The sequence below is a fragment of the Microtus oregoni genome, unplaced genomic scaffold (assembly GCF_018167655.1).
Source record: "Microtus oregoni isolate MIOR12 unplaced genomic scaffold, Mior012 000054F_ref0000373, whole genome shotgun sequence".
Classification (NCBI taxonomy): domain Eukaryota; kingdom Metazoa; phylum Chordata; class Mammalia; order Rodentia; family Cricetidae; genus Microtus; species Microtus oregoni.
In genome coordinates this window covers 13348460-13372701 of record NW_024543830.1, presented here as the reverse complement: position 1 = coordinate 13372701, position 24242 = coordinate 13348460, and the positions used below count along the sequence as shown (strand labels likewise).

General features: G+C 42.1%; 2 protein-coding genes across 2 annotated transcripts; both read left to right on the top strand.

Annotated features, from left to right (window-relative positions):
- The first annotated feature begins 43 nt into the window (after positions 1-43).
- Positions 44-13596, top strand: LOC121438065 (ATP synthase F(0) complex subunit B1, mitochondrial). The gene is made up of 7 exons (XM_041638282.1): positions 44-186; positions 420-456; positions 5399-5544; positions 7844-8007; positions 9955-10080; positions 11958-12137; positions 13211-13596. The coding sequence occupies exons 1-7, from the start codon at positions 147-149 to the stop codon at positions 13286-13288; spliced, it is 771 nt and encodes a 256-aa protein (XP_041494216.1). The 5' UTR covers positions 44-146; the 3' UTR covers positions 13289-13596.
- A 5629-nt stretch (positions 13597-19225) lies between these two features.
- Positions 19226-23040, top strand: CUNH1orf162 (chromosome unknown C1orf162 homolog). The gene is made up of 5 exons (XM_041637876.1): positions 19226-19292; positions 21646-21706; positions 22211-22305; positions 22565-22614; positions 22882-23040. Exons 1-5 carry the CDS (start codon positions 19226-19228, stop codon positions 23038-23040), a joined length of 432 nt encoding a protein of 143 aa, XP_041493810.1.
- Positions 23041-24242: the final 1202 nt, after the last annotated feature.

Sequence of the window (24242 nt, the reverse complement as noted above, 5' to 3'; positions counted from 1 at the left end):
GCGAGGGAAAAAAAAAATCGGGCAAGGCAGAAAGCACTCCGCTCTCTTCTCGCGAGATTTGTGAGCGGCCATCTTGCTCCTGCCCCTGACAGTCTCCGGTCGGGGTCACGGGGACGTGAAGTCCGCTGCCTGGACCTTTGCAGACCATGCTGTCCCGGGTGGTACTTTCTGCCGCCGCCGCAGCGGGTGAGACATGTAGACCCCTGGCTGGTCTGTCAGGATGACTGGGAAGAAGCTAGGCCTGGGGCAACAGGGAGGCGGAAAGCGGGTGAAGAAAGGACCTCGTCGTTTGGGCCTGAGCAGAGCTGCCTGACCATGTAGGATCTCGGGGGACGTCGAGGAGGGATGCGTGGGACCGAGGAAGGTGGAAAGTGAATTTCACCTTGACTTTGCTAACCTGCGCCTTGTGTTGTTTGCAGCCCCGTGTCTGAAGAACGCGGCTGTCCTGGGACCAGGGTAAGTGTCGCCGTGACCTATTACTCCGTTTCTTTTTCTTAGCTTTAAGCCAGAAATTACTTTTTTTCCTTCCTTTTGGCGAGCCTAAATCCTCATTCAGACGCTTGTTCTTCTAATTGCCTTGAACGTTGTCATCTCCACCTGTGACAGACACCCGGAGACGGTAAGTCTCGCCCCTCACTGTGACCTTCAGCGACACCCAGCTCGGAGTCAGTCACGAGCTGACACTCAAGAACAGATCTGGTTAAATATAACAAATTATGTTGTTTTGATTGTCTCCCAGGTTTCTGCCTTCTGTTACCATATCAGGAGTCAGAAATTATGCGTTGTTTGGTAATGTTTGTCTTGACTATCACAGAATGGGGAAAACTGAGTAACTTACATCACAGCTATGTCTAACAGTTTACAGGCTCGCGGGCTACACCTGGCTCCTCCTCTTAGCAGTGACACCTCACTTAGAGCCGTATAATGGTTTGTGAGATAGAAGAGAATTAATTCTTGTAAAACTCAGGAAACGGTGCTTAGTACATTGTGTGTATCAGAAATGTTGGCGCTGCTGCAGGTAAAATTCTTTTCTTAAAAGGGTGTGTATGAAGTGTTTTAACTCCCGAACTTAATCATACAGCTTTCAAAGTTTACTAACTACAGAGTGCTTGAAAAAGCTGGCCTCGTTTAGGTGTGATTGTCTTGTGTATGCAATAAAGTTGAGACTACAGTTAACTGCTTTTGACTTACAGAAAAGCCACGCCATACAAACATTGAAAAGTCGCCGTGTGGGCCTTAGCACTGCCAGAAATAAATTATGGCACAAGCGATAAGTGAATTACATGCAGAAGATACAAGACGCACCTCCGTTTCTCCTCTGTCACCCTGCATTCTCTAGCGCATCAGCAAGGCTTGGCCTCGAGCTGTGCTTTCGCTGACTATGCCCACTACCATTACTATGACAGGAGCAGTTAAGGACCCTTTAGTCTTCTGGTTTTATCCTGGTACAGATAAATGTACATTCTCGATGTAACAGAAATTATGACAATCTCCCACCTAAAACCTTCGGAGCTCATATCCCTCTTGAAATAAAATCGAAACTTAGCAAAACCAAGAAACTCAACTGGAATCAGCCTCATCGATATCTTGGTTCTCCTCATCCTTCCATGTTTTGCTTTATGTTCTAGTCGTACCAGCCTTGCTATTTCTCTGGGGAAATGCCAAGCTCCTTTTTTTTTTCTTTGAGAATTACATTTTTATTTATGTGTATGTATGTGTGCATGCATGTATGTGTGTGCACTTGCTCGCACACAAGTGTTTCTACACAAATGCTTGCAAAGGCAAGAGGTTAAGAGGCTGTTAGATCTGGAGCTGGACTTAAGGGTGGTTGTGAGCAACCCAGCATAGGTGCAGGGAACTGAACTCTGGTCCTATGGAAGCACAGCAAACACTCTTGACTGCTGGGCCATCTTTTCAGCCCTATGCTTATTTTGGTTGCCATTTGTTCATTGTATGAAATACTAGCATTTATAAGGACATTTTTATACAAGTGTATAATGGACCTTGAGCAAGCATAGCCCTCCTTTGCTCATGTATCTTTTTTCTCTCCCCCACCCCATTACTCTTCATTCTTCTGTACAGTTTGGCTTCCACTTTCATGTTACGGACATGCTGTGTGTATCTATGTAAAATCTGATGTCTACAAATGACAGCAAACATGATGTTTTTATTTTTCTGAGACTGAATTTGTCTTACAATAATCTCCAGTTATATCTGTTTTCTCATCCTGTATAGTTGAATAAAATTTCACTGTACATATAGCACATTTTCTCCATCCATTCATTCCTCTGTTTGCAGGCACCTAGATGGCCTCCATAATTTAGCTATTGTGAATAGTGCTGCGTAAGCACTGGTGTACAAGTGTTTCTGTGGTGTGCTGGCTTGGAATCCTTGGCATAAATATATAGGAGTGGTCTAGCTGAGTCATATGATCTATTTTTAGTTTTTTATGCTCCCTTCATATTGATTGGGGGGGGGGGGCTGGACTTATTTACATTCCCACCAGCAGCCAGCAGTGTATAACGTTTCTAACTTTCTTTTTATTTATTCTCTGTGTCTTTCATAACATGCATCTCCATTGCCTTCATTTTCCCATCCCTTCCTATCTGCCCTCTGACTTGCAACCTTCCTCCTAAATAGAATAAAATTTAAGAGAAGAAGGAAAAATCAATCTCATGGAAGCTGTAGTGTGACACAGTGAGTCGTGCAGTAACCCTTTTATTCGTATATCCTTTCTTACAAGTGTTCTTTACAGAGTCATTGGTCTGGTTCAAGGCCTCTGCTTTCTTACACTATCAGTGCTGGGTCCTCACTGGAACTCATCTTGGCTATCCCGCTGTTGCCCTATGTTGTGGAGATCCTGCAGCTTTGGGTCTGCAGGACAGGTCCCTTCGTGTGCTCCAGCAGATCATAGATGGGGTGGATATTGGGGTGGACCAGTTCATAACCCTAGTTCTGGGCCTGGATAGTAGCAGGTTATAGTTGCAGGAGAGCCCACCAGCTTTCCTGCATTGCCCTGGCTACTTCTGCTTTTATGTCCTCAGGGTTGATTCTCCCACACCTTCAAAGTCGGTTCTACTGTGTTGCATAGGGGCCTCTCTCCCAAGTGTTGTAGCTGATTGTAGCACAATTAATAAAAACCCAGAGACCATTATTGGTGTTCAACCTAAAGGTCTGAAAAGCAAAACAGCCAGCCACTGGCTCTTATCTCTACCTTGGGCCAAAGTGGTGATCCTGTCTCCAGGAATCTCAGAATGAGACTGTATGAGAACTGTCTCCTCCCATCTTATATTCCTCTCTAGTGCAGGGATTAAAGGTGTGTGTCACCACTGCCTGGACTGTAAGGCTGACCAGTGGGGCTATTTTACTCTCTGAACTTCAGGCAAGCTTTATTAAAATACAAATGAAATATCACTGAAGCTGATGAGTAGGGACAACTCCCCCCTCTCCTATGACCTCAGGACCAGCTTTCCCACCTGCTTCAGGCATTGATTGGAGAGGAGGGGGGCAATGTGGTAGAGTTTTTGTTTGGTTTTGGTGTTTGGGTGGTGTTTGATTGTTTTTGACTTTGGTTTTTCGAGTGCAGCCTTTGTTTGTACTGTCGTGGAGCTCACTTAGTGGATCAGGCTGGTCTTAAACTCAGAGGTTTGCCTACCTCTGCCTCCTGAGTGCTGGGTTTAAAGGCGTGTGTCACCCCAGCTTCATTGTGGTTTTTATGTTCCTGTTGGCTGGTGATATTGAACCATTTTTCTTTGAGGCAGAGCTTCACCTCTGTAGCCCTGACTGGCCTGGAAATTGCTATGTAGTAGACCAGGCTGCTCTCAAAGAGATTCACCTTCCTTGATTAAAGGCCTAGGCCCAGCTTTTTCCTATGTTTATTCACCTTTTGAGTTTGGTCATTTCGTTGGCCCATTAATTGACTAAGGTGTATTTCTTAGAATTTAGGGGTTTTGTTTTGGGGGGCCATTTGCAGGGGGAATTTGTCATTTTACTTTTTATTTTCTAGATACTAATTCTGTTAGATGTACTTACCAAGATTTCCTCATTCTGTAACTGTCTCTTCATTCAGTTTCTTCCTTTGCTGTAAAGAAGCTTTTTAATTTTATAAAGTTTCATGTCAGTTCTTGGCATTATCTCCTGAATAATTACAGAAAGTACTTGCCTGTGTTTGTCTGAAAGCTTTTGTTAATTTAGGATAGGTTTTTCGTACAGGCTGAGAAATAGCGATCTAGCTTCATTCCTCTGCATGTGGATATCCATTTCTCCCAGCATCATTTGTTGAAGTGTTTCTTTGTAGAGGACATGCTTTGAGGTATCTGGAAGACTGTTTGGATTTGGCTGTCATTAAATAAAGGCATTCCAAGCAGAAGCAGCAAAATAAGACAAGTGCTTTTGAGAGATGTGAATAGTCGTATGAGTAAAGGTCGGGCACCAAAGAAAGGTGAAGATGCCCAGTTTGCAGGAACTGGGTCAGCTGTGCTATATTGTTTGTTTCCTGTAGATAGAAAAGAGCATGCTGAGGTCAGCCTGCTGTCACGTTCATGTTTTAGAAGCATGGGCAGTAATATGGAAGAAGGAGCTTTAAGGAGTATTTGGCAAGAAGAGCCATCAGGTTTGGGGATGTTAAAATAGTTTAAGAAAGAGAAAATGACGGCTTCAACTGAGATAACCTTGGCAAACTGAAAAGGCCTGTTTCACAGCAGTCCATCAAAGGGAATAATATTCAGAGTCACCATTCTCAGCATCAGGTTGCCGACACTGCTGGGGAACCCTACTACCTGACAAGTTCCATTCTAAGAATGTTGTGTATATGAATGTTGTGTATATGTTTACTATCTTACATAAAGAAATCTGAGATTACACAAACTTAAGTTCTGGGTGCTGGTAAGATGGTTTAGCAGGTTAAGATACCTGCCACTAAGCCTGACAGGTATTCCTGAGTTCTGTTTCCCAGACCCACGTGGTGGAAGGAAAGAAACAGCTCCTGCACGTTGTCCTCTGACCCTCATGTGGTGGTGGTGGGGGTGTGTAGACACAAACAATACAAAAAGGAAGAATAGAAATTTTTAAAAACTTAAAATTCTTTGCTCAAAAGCTAGTGGTTGGTCTAAGATTTTTAATTCAGGGCATCTGCCTGTATTCCTTTTTCTTGTGTTTCATTGCTCCTGATTGACATACAACGTTCTCGGTAAATGATCCATAGCCTTACACGAAGATTTCAGTGGAGGTTTCAAGTGTCTTACGTCACTGCCCTGGACCTTCCTATTTCTGTCCTCTTTCTGTTGTGACAATAGGAAGCACCTCAGTCTTTATCCCCATTCGTTATTTTTGTTAATTGTTCATACATTGTGTTTTCTCTGAAAAATTGGTTTTAAATTTGTATGATGATTCCTCGTAGGGTAGTACAAGCGACAAGGGTCTTTCACACAGGACAGCCACGTCTCGCCCCTGTACCACCTCTTCCTGAATATGGAGGAAAAGTACGTCTTGGGCTGATTCCTGAAGAATTTTTCCAGTTCCTTTACCCTAAAACTGGCGTAACAGGTGAGCATTGCCCAGGCTTTATTAATACATTTGAGTGCTACTGTTAAAATCAAGTCAGTTCTTTTATCAGAAGAAATTGTAGTGTTTATATATATATATATACATATATATACATATGTATGTGTATATATGTATATATATATAAAACCTTTAACTTCTCTTTGAAATTTTGTTTCATGATTTTAATTTACTTTTATACCTTTGTTTCCATTTATTGACATGCTAATCATGCTGATTTCCTTGCAGGCATTGTTCTAACCATACAATACTGAACTAAGTTTAAGTTTCTGGTATTGTACAACATATATTATAGGATAATCATTTTTAAAATAATGCCTGTATGTTATACAGTCAGGTGACGAAAGGGGCTATAACTAAAAATAAGGCAGGTGAGACTTAGAGAGAGGGGTATATGTGCACGTTTTAACAAGTAGGAACACCTTCCCTCATTGATTGCTTTTATAAAAAGGCATAAACTTTAGAATCATGCTTATTATAATGGCTGATTTCACTTTCATTATTTAATACTTAGACATTCCCGTGAGAATGTTTTTATTGTCTGGAAGACTAGAAAAGTGATTTGTAAGGGTGTCTCCCCACTTGTGGCTGAACTCGATTGCGGCTTAGGTCTCTTGGCTGAGCTACCTTTCTTTTGTCTCTGCACACTGCCTTTCATTCACGGAACACTGGAAACCCAAAATTTGTTTTTAGCTGTAGACTGGCCTAAAGTAGCACTTCCTTATCTGACATTGAAGAAAATGGGTGTCTTCAGATCTTCATAAATTATTAAAATGTTAATATAGTGGGCCTTTTTTATGAACTCATATTTAAAATTCATAAACTAAAGACTGGAGGGAAAGGAACCTGAAACTTTCAGAAATCTGGGTTCAGTATAGTTGGAACTATAACTCTCACTCTTGTGATACTTGTCAAATTATTTGTCCCTACTGCAGCTCAGACTACAGGGCAGTTCTTAAAAGCCTTGTGTCCCATCCTAACATCTGGTAAGATACCAAGGGAAATGTTATGTAAATATTTGTGTTCTAAACACTATAACTTAAAAATCCTGATAGTGTAGACACTTAGGTGTACATGGTGGCACCCCTGTAATCCCAGCCAGAAGATTGCCACAGGAAGTTCAGTGCCAAACAGGGTTACAGAGCAAGACTGCCTGGGAGGTGTGGGGGAGGGGAGGATCACTTTAGTTCCACTCTTTTGAGAAGCCTAGGTCCACTCTATGCACTAGTATAAATTTTAACTTTTTAAGATTTATATGTTGGGGCTGGAGAGATGGCTCAGTGGTTAAGAGCATTGCCTGCTCTTCCAAAGGTCCTGAGTTCAATTCCCAGCAACCACATGGTGGCTCACAATCATCTGTAAAGAGGTCTGGCGCCCTCTTCCGGCCTTCAGGCATACAGACAGAATATTGTATACATAATAAATAAATAAATATTTTAAAAAAAAGATTTATATGTTTATGTGTGTGTTTTGCCTGCATGTATATCTGTGCACCACTTGCAAGCAGTGTTCTTAGAGGCCAGAAGAGGGTGTTAGAACTGGTATTAGCAAAGAGTGTGAGCCGCCATGTGGGTGTTATTCCAGCCTAGGCTCTCTGCAAGAGCAGCATGTGCTCTTGACCACTAAGCCATTTCTCCAATCCCATAAATTCCAACTTTTAAAAACCTAAAAAGAATGCCAGACATCAATAAGAAGTCTGAAGCCTGGCAGAGGTGGTACAAGCCTTAATTCCAGCACTTGGGTGGCAGAGGAAGAAAGATCTCAGAGTTCAAGGACAGTCTGATCTACAGGGAAAGCTCCAAGACAACCAGGGCTACACAGAAAAACCTTGTCTTGAAAAGTCGGGGCGGGGGGGGGGGTGTGATGTGTGTCCTAAATCCTCTTTCTAAACTCAATCTTTTTTTCTTAAGTAACTATATAATTAGTTGCTTATAGAAGTTGAGAATTTTGAGAACATAATTCTTTTTATGTGTATATATATTTTATAATAATTGGTTTTTCTCTTACGGTTTCTGTACTTTATATTATTTCTGTTTTATCAGCACTGAGAAGAAGGTACTCTTTCCTGTTTGAGGAAACAAAGTTCAGAGTTTATTTTGATTTCTGTTTCTGATAGGTTGTATAGTCATGATATAGATTTCCTTCAGTTTAGCTCTTTATTCTTTCAGCTTTGGGTACTACTAAAACTGTGTGTATAATCTGATTATCATCTTTAACTTTGCCTTGAAGTAACCAAATGCACAGTAGGCACAACATATAAGGTAACTTTTTGTTCTTCTAGGACCCTACGTGCTTGGAACTGGACTTAGCTTGTATTTTCTGTCCAAAGAAATATATGTGATTACCCCAGAGACCTTCTCTACCATAACAGTAGTAGGGTTGATTGTCTATGTGATTAAGAAATATGGTGCTTCTATTGGAGAATTTCTTGATAAACTTAATGAGGTAAGAATCTTTAACTTTGTTTCCCACTTTTGACTATAGCATAAACATCCCAGTTATCTAATATAATTATTATTTATAGGAATGTTAGAGGAAAAAGTATCCCAATAACTATTGTTACCATAGTTACAGTCATATTGCAGTAAGTTACTGCTTTGATATAAAATTGAAATTTACTGAAGTTTTGAGATTTTACTGTTTTTCTCATTTCTAAAAATGAGAGTATATTTTATTTTACCTCTTTTTAGTAAAAAAAATGCATAAAATTGCCAAATAATACATTTTAAAAGCATGCTTAATTCTCTACATTGTATATTGGGATAAATTGGAACACAGTTATTACTTTAGACTTAAAAACTATGCTTCCATTGTGTTTGGTTGGTTGGTGGTGGTGGGACCCAGGTAAGGGCTCTCGTGTAGCACACTGACCTTACACTTTTCTGTAAAGTCAAGGCTGACCTTGAATTTCTGAATTCCTTAATGTCCGTCTCCCTGGTGACAGAATTTTCTTTTAATTTTTTAAGACAAGGTCTTTATGTATCCATTGCTAGCCACTATGTGGACCAGGCTGATTTTGAACATGGAGACATTCTGCTTCTGACAGTTGCCCTTATGTACTTTGATTGCATTCATTCTTCATTACCTGCTTCCATCCCTCCTCCCATTTCTGCTGAACCTCTCTTCCCAGCAAGTCCTTTTCCTGCTTTTGTTTTTGTGACTCATGTAGTTTAGTGTTGCTTGCATGAGCATAGGTGGGGTTTGTGTATAGAAGCATGGGCAGTTACCAGTAGGAATACTGGTAATAGAGAATGGCTCTCCCTCGGCAACCATTCACTGCCGTAGTGAAGTGTGGGGCTTCATGAGTCCCTCCCCATCCATGATTGAATGTTGACAGCTCAGTCTTGCACAGGTAAAATAATCACAGCTGCTGTGAATTCATTAGTGCAATGATTGTGTCATGTCCCAGCATTCCTCCATATCTACCAGCTATTAGATTCATCCCACTTCCTCTTCCTTGGTGTTCCCTGAGCCTTGGTGAAAGTGAAGGTAATACAGATGTCACGTTTAGGGCTGAGCACTCCTCAGTCATGTAGTCTTGGCCCTTTGGGTAATGAGTCTCATAGTTACCACCCACTGAAAGCAAGCTTCTCTGACAAAGGCTAAGAGCTGCACTAATCTATGGGTATAGCATAAATATGCAGAAAGCAGTTGGACGCTATATTCATTTTAAAATTAAAAAAAAAACAAGAATATGTTATATCCTCCTCAGCCATGGACTATTGACTAGATTTACAGACTCATGCTTAAATTCCTTCCTGTGCAATAGAAAATGCAATTAGAAAATGGTTGATTACTGCCATAATAGTCTATATTGTGACATTGAACATAGCTTCCTTGGCAGGTTGGTGTTGCAGATTGAAGGAGTTAGATCTAGGGGAAAAAAACCACTGGTGACTTTTCTTCCTCAGCAGTCTCCCTAGCACTTTCAGGCTAGATTTCTCTGTCCTGCAACCAAAGTGTCTTCAGCAGTAGCATCTTAACTATCTCATTCTAGTGCTCAGTCAAGAGCATGGGAAATAGACTGTATTGGGGTTCTGGAGCCTTCATGACCAACCAACAACTTCATGTCTCATACCTGGCACTGGGATTTTTGTTTAAGTCCAAGGACTTCTAGGAGCGATAATAATACTTTAATTAACTTGCAGAATAGCAAGTTTTTGTGTGACTTTTCCAATATCCTTAGTTTGAATTAATCCTACACCCTCCTACCTTGGTCTTTTTCAGTCAGTGTTATACATCACTCATAGGCAATACTTCTGAAGACTTGTGTGTTTCCCTGTATGTGTCTTTCTTCATGGGCATTTTCATAAATGAAGGCTAAAACAGCATAAAATGAATCTTTTTTGTACCATTTATGCTTCCACTGACATTGTACTACCATAATTACAGGAAAAAATTGCTCAACTAGAAGAAGTAAAGCAAGCAACCATCAAACAATTCCAGGATGCAATTGACATGGAGAAGGCACAGCAGGCACTGGTTCAGAAGCGCCACTATCTCTTCGATGTTCAAAGGGTAGGTTTCAGTAACTTCTAAGGATAGTGACGTTATTCGTGTGTGTGTATGTGTGTGTGTGTGTGTGTGTGTGTGAGAGAGAGAGAGAGAGAGAGAGAGAGAGAGAGAACACTACTGTCTGAGGAGAGAATGAAGGTCAACAGTAGATCACTTCCCTTCCATGGGCAAGAAAGCCTTAACACTATCAGAAATTCAGAATATTTTGAGGAATGATTAAATTTTTGAGATGGGTTTTATTTTATATAAAAACAAAGATTTGACTAGAAGTTAGCAGTTATAATTATGTAGCTATTTAAGAACTGCTAAGTGAAAAACTACATAGGATTGTTCTAAAATTAAAAACAGTATAAGGTATAAAAGAATATATTTTGATTCATACAAAAGGAAAATAATGAGTTAGGGCTGATTTTTAAAAAGGCATGCACTGTGTAAAAAAGGCCAAAAGTGAAATACATTCTTTGTATTTCATACATACTTGAATAAGAAAATCTTAACATTTGCTCTTAAATAATTTGATTCTTAACATACACTCAGAAAGTATATCTAGGAATCAGTAGAGCTTTTAATTGTACCCAGAGCTTAATTAGGTTCTAAAATTAGAAATGTGTCAGGTATTTTGTCATTATTGTCTTTGAGCTCAGTATTTTGTGCCTAATACTTAAAGGTAAGTTGTCTCGTATTGAAATTCTACATTATAGAAGCACACAGTGTGGGGCTAAAGAGATGCTTCTGCAGTTGAGAGCAACAATGCTCTTAACTCAGGGGTTGTTGGATTTCCTTTTGCCCTAGCCCCACGTTGGAATGCCAAAATGTTGGGTTTTTTACTCTTTTGGCAGGGTCAGGGGATCTGTCTCCAAGCTCCCAAATGAATTATACATGGGAAGACTTAATCTTTCTTATTTATGCCCAGTCTTAGCTTGACTTGTTTCTAGCCAACTTTCCTTAACTTAAATTATCCCATCTACCTTTGCCTCTGGGCTTTTATCTTTCTCTATTTCTGTATATCTTTCTTTCCATTTTACTCTGTGGCTGGATAGCTGGTCCCTAGTGTCCTCCTCTTCTTGTTTTCTTACTCCTCCTCTTTCTAGATGTCTCCTATTTATACTCTCTGCCTGCCAGTCCCGCCTATCCTTACTCCTGCCTCACTATTGGCTGTTCAGCTCTTTATTAGACCATCAGGTGTTTTAGGCAGGCCAGGAACCACAGCTTCACAGAGTTAAACAAATGCAACATAAACAAAAGCAACAGATCCTTAAGAGTATGGGCCTTTGTAGCCTGATTGTGTTCAAATTTTAGCTTGACAATTTATTGGCTCTGTAACCTTGGGCAAGTTCAACTTTCTGCCTCAGTTTCTCTCTGTAAAATAGATACATGATGTATTTATAAAACTGGGCTAAATTGACACAAACACAAGAATGTTTAGAACATAGTAGTTACTTAGTAAATATGAGCTACTATTCACACATATATACAGAGAGAGAGTGCACTAGAGAGCGAGAGACTACACTATTTGTAGTAGAAAACAATGGAAACAGCCTAACCTATTAGATTTTGGGTAAATGAATCCAGGAACACAAGTATAGTGGACTCCAGTGTACTTTAAAGTTGAGGAGGGTGGAATATCATTAGGAAAGTGATATGTGTCTGCATGTACCTCTGTTGGGTTTGTTAAATATTTCTGGGGAAGAATGTAAGAAATGCAGAAAAATGATAGCCTGTGCCACGTGCTGTTTTACTACCTGCATATTAGAAGAATTTTACATAATTATATGAGAAATGGAGTCTGCTAGCTAGAAAATCTCCCAGAACAGAAGTACTCCTTCATGGGTGCAAAACATTTCTTAATTAAATGCAAACCATTTAATTCTTCCCCTCAGAATAATATTGCCTTGGCCTTGGAAGTCACCTACCGGGAACGGCTCCATAGAGCATATAAGGAGGTAAAGAATCGCCTGGACTACCATATTTCTGTACAGAACATGATGCGTCGCAAGGAGCAAGAGCACATGATAGACTGGGTGGAAAAGCATGTGGTGCAGAGCATTTCTGCACAGCAGGTACGTGACCTTTTGTAGCTTCTGTGGTTGGACTGGTATTCTGGCAATAATATGCTGGGGTGTGTGTGTGTGTGTGTGTGTATAGTTTCAGGGGTGGGGGGAAGGCAGTTCCTTCCCTCTACCATGCAGTTCCCGGGGAGTACACTCAGGAGGTTTTCAGGTTTGGAGGCAAGTGTCTTTGTCTACGGTCTTAGTTACTTTTCTTCTTCTTTGACAAAGCACAATGAATAAGCCAACTTATAAAAGAAAGGTTTAATATGGGGCTCATGGTTCCAGAGGGTAGTAGAATCCATGGCATCTTGGTGGGCAGCAGGCATGACAGTAGCTGAGAGCTTACATCTGAGCCACAACATAAAACAGAGAAAAGGGTTGGGTCTGGCATGAAATTTTGAAACTTCAAAGCCTACCGCAGTGGCAAAACACTTATACACATAAAATAAATCTTTTTTTTAAAAGGTGATGAAAAAGAAGAAAAACAAGGTCTATCAGAATTTGATGGATTGTAACATGTACCTTATTTTAAATGCTTAGAAAATACCCCCAAAAAATATAATGGAAAAAGACCGATAATTATTTTCTTTCTTTAAGTGTTTTTATTAGGAGTTCATGTGTGTGCACATGGATTGCAGGTGTCTCTGTACCTAAAATCCTCTGGAGCTGGATTACAGATGGCAATGAGCCACCTGATGTGGGTGCTGAAAACCGAACTCGGGTCCTTTGGAAGAGTAGGAAGTGTCCTTGACTGCTGAGCCATCTCTCCAGCCCCAATTATTTTCATTATTAATAATTTTTTATTGCTAGTATTTGTTGGTTGGTCTTTTTCAATGAGCTATGATTACCCAAACTAGCATCAGGTAAAGGTATTATAAGCATATCTGGCCTTAAGTTCTCTGTAGATTTTACTCTTAAAGGCTGTGGGCCAGGGAAGTTTAGCTCCCAGGATTTGCTTCTAAAATAAATTTATTTTCTCTTATAAGCTTTTTTAGTAAGCTTTCCACATTAAGCAGTAATCTTGAGGTTCTATTCTAGTAGGGATTGAGAGATTTAACCGCATTTCTTTTTCCTTGTCACAGGAAAAGGAGACCATTGCCAAGTGCATTTCCGACCTAAAGCTGCTTGCTAAGAAGGCTCAAGCTCAGCCAGTTATGTGAATGGAGCTATCTCAGTTGAGATGGCCAGAGAGAAATGGGAAGTAGTCTGTGTGAAGAACTCTTCCTGTATTGCTGTCTATTGAAATCACAGTGTACCTTTCCTGAGAAATGATCGAGATTCATTTATTTAGTGACTTAACCCTATTGGCCAGTCAGGTATTTCTGATCCTTGTGTATCTGGAGTTGACTGAAGATCACCTTTGAATAAGTAACTTGCAGTAACTTGCTGCCCGACTAAAATTACCAAATTATAGTTTAAACTTGTAATTAGTTATACAATTTGAAATAAAATGACATTTGAAACAGAATTTGTAAGTTTCATACTTTGAAGTAGCACTTTAGTTATTCTGAGTAAAAATTATATGATAAAAAATGTCCTGGGTAAAGGATTCTTGCTGTGTGTTAATGAGGACCTAACTTTAAATGCCCAGACCCATGTAAAAGCTGCGTGTGATAACACCCATCTGTAATCCTGGCGCTCCTGTGAAGAAGGTGAGAGGCAGAAACAGAAGAATCCCCAGAAGACTTGTGAACCAGGATGGTAGACACAGCAGCAAAAGATGCAAGGTTGCCTTCTTACCTCCACACATGTACATACAAACTGACATGTACATACATATATGTTAAAAATTTTTAAAGATGTCATTGAACTAATTAGTATCTTGCTTATGAGCTGTTTCAGGAGAGAGCATAGTACTGAATTAAAGAACCACAAAAGAATACCAGTATTCAAAGAGGTTAATCAGGAATGGCAGGAAAAAAAACTGGCTGGTAGGCACATAAATATGGCTTGGATTTAATTTTACTCAGGGGCTTATGGGTGTCCTGTAGTGAATTACAGTGGTATCTGGAGAAATACATCTTATGCAAAGTTTCCTTAATCAACTCCACTATCTGTCTACTTTTCCTAATTACTATGGTTACTCCAAATCCCATCCTTAGAATTGTACTGCATGTTCTACCTTGATAGTACCCAGGCCACAATTTCTATTACATGTATACAAATGGCTTCCTTGTCACAAATTTAATCAGATGGCCAATTTACAAAATTTCCCCAAATTTAAGCAGATAAACATGGAAGAATTTGGCTTTTGCCTAGAGAATCTTGCGTAGGTTTGGGTGACTCCTCCCAGAGAAACTGCCCTCCACATAAAGAACTCGGGTCTACTTTTAGACCTGTGTCAGTCTTACTAGCTCATCACAGCCTCCATAAGAGCCCTTAACGCAGACTGTGGGAGGCCATTGTGAAAGAAGACCTCAGAGTAGCGAGGGATTAGGAGAAAAACCTATCTGAATGCTAGACTTTTCCTGTATGAGAGGAAAACATAAACACAGGTGCTCTCTCATGGTAACTTTCTCTTTTACCTTACCATAAATCCTCTGAGACTCTGTCTTCAGGTCGCTAATTAGTTTTTACAGCTCCCTGGTTAGCTCTACATAGTCCCTGTTACAGCTCTGCTCAGTCCTCACAGCCAAAATCTGAACAATTATATGTTACACTTTTCAACCCATTCTCACAGCACAAGTCCCATAGTTTCTCTTCGGCTAGGAAGGTCACTTTCACCAGTGTGCAATCAATCATACTGTGGTTTTCTACCATTCCTTTTGCCTGCATCTTTACTAAATGAGCCCTGCTCATTTCCGTATCTCTCCAATCAGTTTTTATATGATGTGGTGTAACCTTCCTTAAAAACTGTATTTTCATATTGTATCCCAATCAAAACTCTTCCATGCAGGAGGGAGGGCCTTGTAATCGTCCACCCCAGCTGGGGAGCTATTGATACTGATAGCCTCCGGGGAAGGAAGAGTCGATCTTTAAGGGTGTAGCCCCTCGTAAGCTGACCATGCTCCAGTGGACTGCCCCACACCCATGAGAATATGAGCAACACAAATTAGACTAGATGAATTATTTTTTTAATAAAGGACAAAAAGTTGGGAAGGAGTGGGTTAGAGTTAAGAGCAGTGATCAAAAAATTGTAATTCTCAGCAAAAATGTATTTTAAAACTCTTAGGCTGAAGAGTCTCAGCAAAAGAATCTCAAATGATGGAGAAATATTTTAATAAATGTTTAACGTCCTTAGTCACCAGGTAAATGCAAATAAAAACAACTCTAAAATTAAAAAAAAAAACAAAAACTCAGGCTGCAAAAATGTCTCAGCACTTAAGAGCACTGACTACTCTTTCTGGGGATGCAGGTTCAATTCCCAACACCCATATGGGAGCTCACAGTTGTTCATAACTCCAGTTCCAGGGGATCTCCACAGGCACTAGCTATGCATGTGGTACACAGACATCTATGCAGGCAAAACTTCCACAGAAAAAAATTTTAATCTTCCACACGTTTTTATTTTATAAACTATAAATGCAGTCACATAGCACATACTAGCTAACATTAATAATATATGTTATAGTCCCATAGATTTTAAAGAGTCTGAAAATCATTATCATCTAGTGACGTCTATGGTAATGTCATACTTCAGACCGTTACTTATATGTTGGCAGTGATGCCAGTGTAAACAAACCTACTGCAAAAATACAGCACATACATCTGACACAGTGCCCAAGACTTGGAAGTGATAAAAGGCTTTACAATACTGTAGCTTTGACCACCATTTCAGACTGTACTACTTAGAAAGTTTACGCTGAAATAGTATGCTGTTTTTATGCTGGTAGCAACTTCAAATCTGCCCCCTCTGAGAAAAGGTCTGGCTATATAGCCCAGGCCTTAAGCTTGTAGATCTTCCTTTCTCAGCCTCCTGAGTACAGGATTCATAGATCCCTCCCCACACCCGGCTTATCTACTCTCTTGATTGTATCTGAAGTCCATACTGTGTGACTGATGCGCCATCTTGAGTTTGTATGAGTCTAGGGTTTGTATGAGTACAGTCTCATCTTCACACAATGAACCCTGATAGCTCCATATTTGCTGGATTCCAAAGACCTCCATACTCTCCTGGCTCGAGCCTATCTGTGTTTAGTGTCTCCCTCAAACGCTGCCTAACCCCAACCACCAATCCTTAGGTGGTCTACAGCATCTCTAAATGAGTAGGTTTAGTCATTTTATTAATAAATGCTTATAAATAAATGAATCTTCTTGCCCCCTCAAAAGGGATTTCAATGCTCTGAACACACTTGAGTTCTCAGCCTGTTGTTTAATTTAGACATTTGACTCTTCATTTTTCTATGTCAGCGTCCTCTCCTTAATCAGACCTGATGCAAATTTGGAAGTCCTTGACGGTGATGATGTCATTCATGCTGGTGTCTGTAGCTTCAGGGAGGCTCAGCAATAAACCCTTCTCTAGAAGTGAACTTTCCTTGCGGTATGGCATCTGTGTGTGAAAATGTATGCCAACAACTATCATGGTTATGGGGCCTTTACAAATATGAAACTGGGGTGGGGGTGTGGCTTTATTGGTAGAGAGCTTGGCCAGCATGCTTGAAGGTCTGAGTTTAATCCCAGCACCACATAAACCAGGCATGTTTATGTCCATACCAGTTTAAGGCCAGCCTAGCCTCTGTGAGAAGAGACCCATTCTAAAGACAGAGAAGCCAGGGAATGGGAAAAAAATAGCATTGGTTTCAAAGAGGAAGTCCGTGGCTTGGACTTAAACATATCTTTGCGACACAGCTAGATGGTGACAGTGGCAGTGGAAGCAAACCCTGTTTCACCATTTCTGAAAAAGATAACGAGGAAGAGAAGCAAGTTTCGTCTTCGACAACTGCATCTTTTGACTGAAATTTTTCTGGAAAGGTAAATTCAAGGCCCTTCTAATCCATACTAAGTAATTTCTCATCAAAGGACATTTTAATTTTTACTTGGTGGTTTCTGGTTTCTTATTTGGTGGGTGAAGGATTGCATTTGAATGACTGTGGCACAGGTCTCATAGGTAAGTCCCTTGTGCCAGATCAGACTACAAACACCATTGTTTCTGGCTCAACTTCCTGCTTCTGTCACATGTTTGGATTACCATTATTTTCTTATGAAATAAAAAAAAATATTTGTGGTGTGTGTGTGTGTGTGTGTGTGTGTGTGTGTGTGTGTGCGCGCGCGTACATGTTGCCAAGGACAATTTTAAGGTCGGTTCTTTCCTTTCACCTTCACATGGGATCCAGGAATTTAACTCAGGTTTCTAGAGCTGTGAGGTATGTGCCTTTACCTGTTGAGCCATCTTGCTGGCCCTTATATTGGTAGGTTTTTTTGTTGTTGCTTTTGTTCTGAGGCAGGGTCTCACTATGTAGCCCTGCCTGGCCTAGAACTCAGGCTGTCCTTGAACTCCAAGAGGTCCGCCTGCCTCTGCCAAATGCTGGGATTAAAAATGTGAGTCAACCATGCCAGACTTGTTTTAGATTTTGGGGACAGCCTGTGTAATCCACGCTAGCCTTGACCTCATGGCGAGTCTCCTGCCTCAGTTAGGCAGTCTCCCAAGTGCTGGGATTACAAGTGTGTGCTACCACCTCTGGGTGTATTATTGGTTTTGCCTCCTGGATTTGTAAGTAGCTGTTTCTCTGTGGTGCTGTAAGATGATCTCGTCTGCAGGGTAGAGTGGCCTCAGTTGTTTTTATGTGATACTATTTATTTGGATTCCCCGTTCGAATAGAGCCACCGCTGGGAAAGCAGAAAGTCATGAGTAACTTTAAATATAAGATGTAGTGGAAATCCCCATCCCTCGGGAAGAAAACATTTCAACAATTTAAATATATATTTACAGAAATTACAAATATATATTATAATAAAATACAAGATGTGCTAATATTTTATGATGTTCTGAAATGAATACTATTGACTTGTTTTGTTTTTTATTTAATTTTATTTTGAGACATGATCTAGCCCTGACTGTCCTAGAACTCACTGTGTAGACCAGGCTGACCTCGAACTCACAGACATCCCTTTGCCTCTGCTTTCCCAGGTGCTGGGATTAAAAGCGTGTACCACCTCACACGACCGACATAAATTTCAAAAAGAACCGACAATTGATAGAAAAATCATGATCCCTGCTGATTCTTCATGGACTACGGTTTTTCTGTTTTCATAGTTCAGACTTCTCCCCAAATTTTCCTGTCAGTATTTCCTTTTGATCTGACAGTGGCAGATCTGAAAGTGCTTGCTGAGTGACCAGATGCATTAAAGCGCTGCCTTGCTACTGTTTTAATGACACTTGGGGACAGAAAACCGAGTTTGATTCCCAGACCCCACGTAAAGGTGAAAGGAAAGGACTGACTTGAAAGTTTTCCTTGACAAGCACCCCCCCCCACACACACACACACCCCACAAAAGTCTTCCCCGGTCTAAAGATTGGGAACAATCACTTATGAGAGCTGATGGCTTAAAACAAGTGAACCGTTTATGACATTTTCTGTCTAAATAAATCACCTTCAAATTCAGCAGAAATTGTAGAGACCCCATTTTTTTTTGTCACAGGTTTGCCTAAATACTAATTAAAATTGGGGTCACCAAAAAATAACCAGGGTTGTAGCCAAAATTTTATACATACAGGCACCAGTCTCATTGTCGGTTATTAACGCATCGGAAAACGTTTGTGTAAGCTGGGGACTGGTTAAGAACGTCCATCCGTGCTCAATAACATGCTAGCAAACGAGTCTGCTGCCGGAGTTTCAGTTCTTTCTGGTCAACTCTAATTTGAAAACACGAACGGGAAATTCCCATAAATAGCAACTATGTTTTAAATAGCTTTTACCATGGTATATTGCTGTGATTATCGTGCTTTATTTTAGTTTTGGAGCCAATCCCTCTCTGTAATATTTTTCTAAAGGAAACTTCTCAGGTATGGCATGCGTACTGGTTGGTTCTGTGCGTCAACTTAGCACAAGCTAGAGTCATCAGAGAGGAAGGAGCCTCACTTGAGGAAATGCCTTCATGAGATCCAGCTGTAAGGCATTTTCTCATCTAGTGATCAATGGGGGAGGGTCCAGCCCACGATGAGTGGTGTCATCTCTGGGCTGGTGGTCCTGAATGCTATAAGGCAGGCCGAGCAAGGCCATGGAAGTAAGTCAGTAAGCAGCACCCCTCCATGGCCTCCGCATCAGCTCCTGTCTCCAGGTTCCTGCCCTGCTTGAGTTTCTGTCCTGACTCCATCACTAATGATGAAGAGTAAGGTGGCAATGTAAGTCAAAGAAATCCTTTCCTCTCCAGCTTCATTAGTAACAGCAACGAAGACAGCATGTATAAGAAAAAGCATGGTCTAGGCTGTCCAGGTTTGGGAACTGTCTTTGGTCTTTGACACCTGTGCAACATCTTGCAAAGTATCTCTCACAAACAGGGTGGAGAGGTACTGCAGCAGAAAGGACAGTCTCCCTAAAAATGTTCTGCAAGGGTTTTAGAAGTGTGTAAGCATGAACATAAAACGTTGAGCAAAACCCAGATCTGGCCTTGTACGGAAAGCAGTGTTTCAGGCAGCTTTATCAAGGACATGGTGCCGTGGCTAAAAAGCATCCACTCAGCTAGCAATGTGCACTAGGGATCCAGGAGATACTGCTTTCCTGCCCTTAGATGCTCTATCGTTTCTGCGTTTTGCCTAGCTGTGATGCTGTGCACCGCGTGCTTGTCTGGTGCCCACAGAGGTCAGGAGAGGGCATCTGCTCCCTGGGAATTAGAGTCACAGATGGTTGTGAGCTGCCATGTGAGTGTTGGGGATCATACCTGGGTCCTCTGGAAGAGCAGCAGCCAATGGTCTTAACCACCGAGCCATCTCTCCAGTCTCATCTTTGCATTCATTTTAATAATACCTAGAGACTGTTTAGTGAGATGCATACATGTCTGAAAAGCCACCATGTATCTCAGATTAAAGAAGTGCCGTATGTCATTCTGTGTAACAATGGAGGAGTCACCGGGTGTGTCAAAGCCACAGAGTGGTAGTGGGTTGGTGCCCCCCAAAGTTCTGGATGTTGCTTTGTATTTTTTGAGTGATAGATTGATTGGTTGGTTGACAAACTGATTGATTGATTGATTGAGTGATTGAATGAATGATTGATTGACGTTGGGTCTTATATAACCTAACAGCTAGGAGTTTTCTTAGTTTTATTTATTTGTTTGTTTGTTTTATTTTTATGTATATGCATGCAGTATTGGTGCAGGCCAGAAGATGGTATCAGATCCCCTGGGACTGGAGTTGTAGATGTGACCTGAATCCTTGTCCTCTAGAAGAACACTAAATGCTCGTAGTCACTGATCCATCATCTCTCCAGCTCCTTAGTTTTGTTTGGTTGTTTGCAATAGGATCTCAAATGTTACCTGGGCTAACTTGGACATTTGCTGCTTAGTAAAGGTTGACCTTGAACTCCTGACCCTCATCCTACCACCTCCCCAGAGCTGGGATTAGAGACATAGCCCACTACACCCAGCAGCTGCATATCCCTGAAAGCACAGAGAGCAATGCTAGGCTGAAGGGTTCAGATCTAACTTCTCTGGTCACTGAACATATCCAGGTGAACAAAGCACCTAAGATGCCCCCTTGCACCTCGGCGGTAGGATCAGCCCAGGGATTGCGCCGCCATGCCCAGACTCCATACCGAACTAAACAGTACCTGTTTTATTCTCAGGAGAAGACAGCATGGGATCTTCCTCCTCTACATCTAACCCCAAAACCAGTGAGTCCGGGACAGAAGTCACCGCTTCCCTTGGCACTTACAAAAGAAGGAATTGTGTTGAAAACTCCACAGGGGACAGTGTTCGCTAGAGCATTTCTGAGTTGGCCTTCAAGTTTACCATAATGCAGAAATCAGTGCCCCCAAGGAATAGAAAAAGGAACCAGAAAGACCTTACTGGCTCTCCAGACTGAGTAGATCAGCTAGTAGTTTAAGAAAATCTAGTTCATGTTTCTTCTTGTTCTCCTTCCTGTGGGTTAGGCACTAAAAAAGACACAGACAGATGCATGCACGCATATACACACACACCACATACATGGTTGGGGGAGATGCAGGAGAAGTTTGGCGAGTGCGGACTGAGGTCAAAGGATCCACATCTCCCCAGGGCTTCCCACTAGGCCTTAGGGAAACGCGGTATGTTATTTGTTTGTGTAAGGGCCACAGGGCTTTGGATACTAGCCCTGTTTCTTTAGTTCCTATACCATTCATCCTAACTCTTCATCTCATCTTAAAGGTCAGTCAGTTGGGGTGTAGCTCAGTGGTGGAGAGCTTGCCCTGGTATGCAAAAGGCCCTGGGTTCACTTGCCCAGCTCTGGCAAAAAAAGACCCAATGTTCTCCCCTCTACGGAGCGGTAGCCCACTTGTAAGTCCCCAAGGGTAGTGGAGGTACTTGGGATCTTATCAAGGAGTGAATGGCAGGAGAAGGGGCAGGGACACTGATCCCCCCAAACTGATCCCTCTCATGTTCTCTGCAGGCACAGTCTCCACGACAACCCCAGTGACCAGCTCTGCACCCTCTTCTTGCTCCATCCCCAAGTAAAGGAACACATTTATCCAAGTCATGCGGCACTGGTTTTTTTGTTGACTATTTTGTCTTGGGGCCTTATGAAGGGCAGTCTGGGTGTGAAAAGAGACCAGGAACAGTGAAAGAACTCAGTGTTTGATCTTAGGAGTATATAGTTCTGCTGCTTTGAGTGCGGGGGAGGAGAGAGATTGGGCACATCTCACAACGTAGCCCAGTTTGTTTTTCTGGCTTCCATTTGCCACAATCTTCCTGCCTCAGCTTCCCAAGTGCTGGTTTCTAAGTGGTATGAACTCAGCATTGCCCAAGATTGGAGAGATCACGAGTCCCCAGAACTACACAGTGCTGAGGTGTGGAGTCTTGAGGGTAGGACTGGGAGAGTCTCAGATGCCCCTGGGTGGGAGCAAGTCCATCAGCCCATGAGAGAGCCTAAGCAAGACAGTTATGCCTGGTTGCCGGGAAAGGCTCCAAGAGGCCCCTGCCAGCAGTTCATCTGCTCTCTCTCTTTGCCAAAACAGAAAGGAACATTTGATCTTGGCCTTTTTTGCTGGGGTCCTGCTGACACTGCTACTCATGGCCCTTATCTTCTTCATCATCAAGAGCTGCAGAAGAAGTGAGTGGTCTCTGGGAGATGAGCCTTCTCTTGCTGCCTCTGAGAACAGCATGAGCAATGAGGGAGAAGTGATGGAGAGAAGGCCTGCTCAGCCCACCCTCCCCGCAGGTCCACGTGGAGGCCCTCCCTGCTCTTCCTGGCTTCTCTTCCCCTATACCCCTACCTACTAACCTTCACCCAAGGTTGAAGGGAAAGGCTCCCCGCTGCTCTAGATTCCACGGTGAGCACGTAACCCTCTTCTTCCTGGCCTCTGCTGCAGGTAACTCCAGCACCCAGGCCCAGGACTCTCTCTCAGAGCCTCCCATCAAGGTAAGACCATGCCGTTGTTTTACGGCTGCAAGAGGGGAATGGAGAGTGATGAAGGTGGTGTGAAATTTGTTTGGGGGGAGTTGGTTTATTCTGTGTCATCTACATACTGGGTTACGGGCTGGGATATTGGTATCACTTTCTGGACTCTGGGCAAGTGACTCTTTTATGGGTTCTTCTTTGGGTCCCCAGTTATGGAAGCTTTTGGGACACCTTCAAAGGAGCACCTTTTACTGCAAATTCACTATTCCTCCTCTTTCTCCTCATAAGCTTTCATCCGCATCAAAGGAGTCACTTACCTATGCCAGCATGACTTTCAAGCCCTCGGGAGAAAGCAGCAATGGCTTGACTGGAAACCGCTCCCCAGGCTTGGACCCCACTGTCTACTCTGAGATTAAAGTAGCAGAGCCATCCCTGCCTCTCCAATGAGACCGAACGCAGGACCTCAGCTCAGCTCCAGCTACGTACTGCTTTCTGGCTTTGTCCTGTGTGTTTGCTTTGGTTGTTTGTTTCCTACAGACTTAGGAGCCCAGCCTATGGACAGCTGCAGTCAGAGGCATCCAGACTTGTTCTGGCAGTGCTGTCTTCTGTGAGGGAAACCACTGGTTACTTACTTTCCCCGCCAGACAAGAGGCTGCAGGTCCTTTCACTCTGACGGGCAGCAACAGCTCCTTGAGCAACTCCCCTGCACTTTCCAAAGGGGCACAGAGTTCAAGATAAAGAAAAATCACTGATGATAACCAGGGAGGAGCCCGCCAACCCTAGCAAACAGTCGAAGATTTTCAAATGACGGCAGCTCCTCCTCCAGGGTTGGTCCCTTCTTCCTCAGTACTCTGTCCCATCATCTTCTCCAGAAGTCAATATCAGAGTTCTTAACCAACACGAAGTCCATACTGTGTAAAACACTAGTCAAATGCGGGTTTCTCTCTCCTCTATAGAGTATTCAAGATGTGTGTGACAACCTTGGTTGAGAGCCAAATTAAAGATAATTTTAATTAATTTACCCCCAGAACAAAGGGACAATCATAGACGGCCCCATTAAAAATATCAAGAAGGTGCTCTTTAATCAGGCAAGCGTACTTTAAAATGTAAGTACTAAACTGGAAGAAAAATAAATGATAAAATAAATGTGAGGGCTGGTGAGGTAGATGAGGACATTTGCCACCACACCTGACAACTTGAGTTCGAGCTCTGGGACCTGCATGGTGGACAGAGAGAACTGACTCCTGAAAGTCACCATATAACCTTCACGTTTACTCTGTGGTGTGTGTGCATGTACACACACATGCATACGCACACACATACACACACACACACAATAAATATCAACTTGGCTATCATGACAGCTTTATCGTTTGGTTTTTAACTTTTGGCTTTTTGAAACAGGGTTTCTTTGGGAAACAGTCCTGGCTGTCCTGGAACTCACTTTGTAGACCAGGCTGGCCTCGAACTCCCAGAGATCCGCCTGCCTCTGCCTCCCAAGTGCTGGGATTAAAGGTGTTCGCCACTACCACCTGGTGATAGCATTCTTAAGACCTGTGCAAGACCAAGCACGGAGAGGTAAATTGGGCACAATCCCACCTAACTGAAGAACTCTGGGCAATTATTAGCTGCTGGGAAACAAACAGTTT

Bases quoted from the DNA above. Each gene is read 5' to 3' on its own strand.
- LOC121438065 (XM_041638282.1), top strand. From the start codon at position 147: ATGCTGTCCCGGGTGGTACTTTCTGCCGCCGCCGCAGCGG. The intron at 187-419 runs GTGAGACATGTA...TGTTGTTTGCAG, and splicing joins TTCTGCCGCCGCCGCAGCGG to CCCCGTGTCTGAAGAACGCG. The intron at 12,138-13,210 runs GTACGTGACCTT...TCCTTGTCACAG, and splicing joins AGAGCATTTCTGCACAGCAG to GAAAAGGAGACCATTGCCAA.
- CUNH1orf162 (XM_041637876.1), top strand. From the start codon at position 19,226: ATGAGTGGTGTCATCTCTGGGCTGGTGGTCCTGAATGCTATAAGGCAG. The intron at 19,293-21,645 runs GTAAGTCAGTAA...TGTTCTCTGCAG, and splicing joins GGCCGAGCAAGGCCATGGAA to GCACAGTCTCCACGACAACC. The intron at 21,707-22,210 runs GTAAAGGAACAC...TTGCCAAAACAG, and splicing joins TCTTCTTGCTCCATCCCCAA to AAAGGAACATTTGATCTTGG.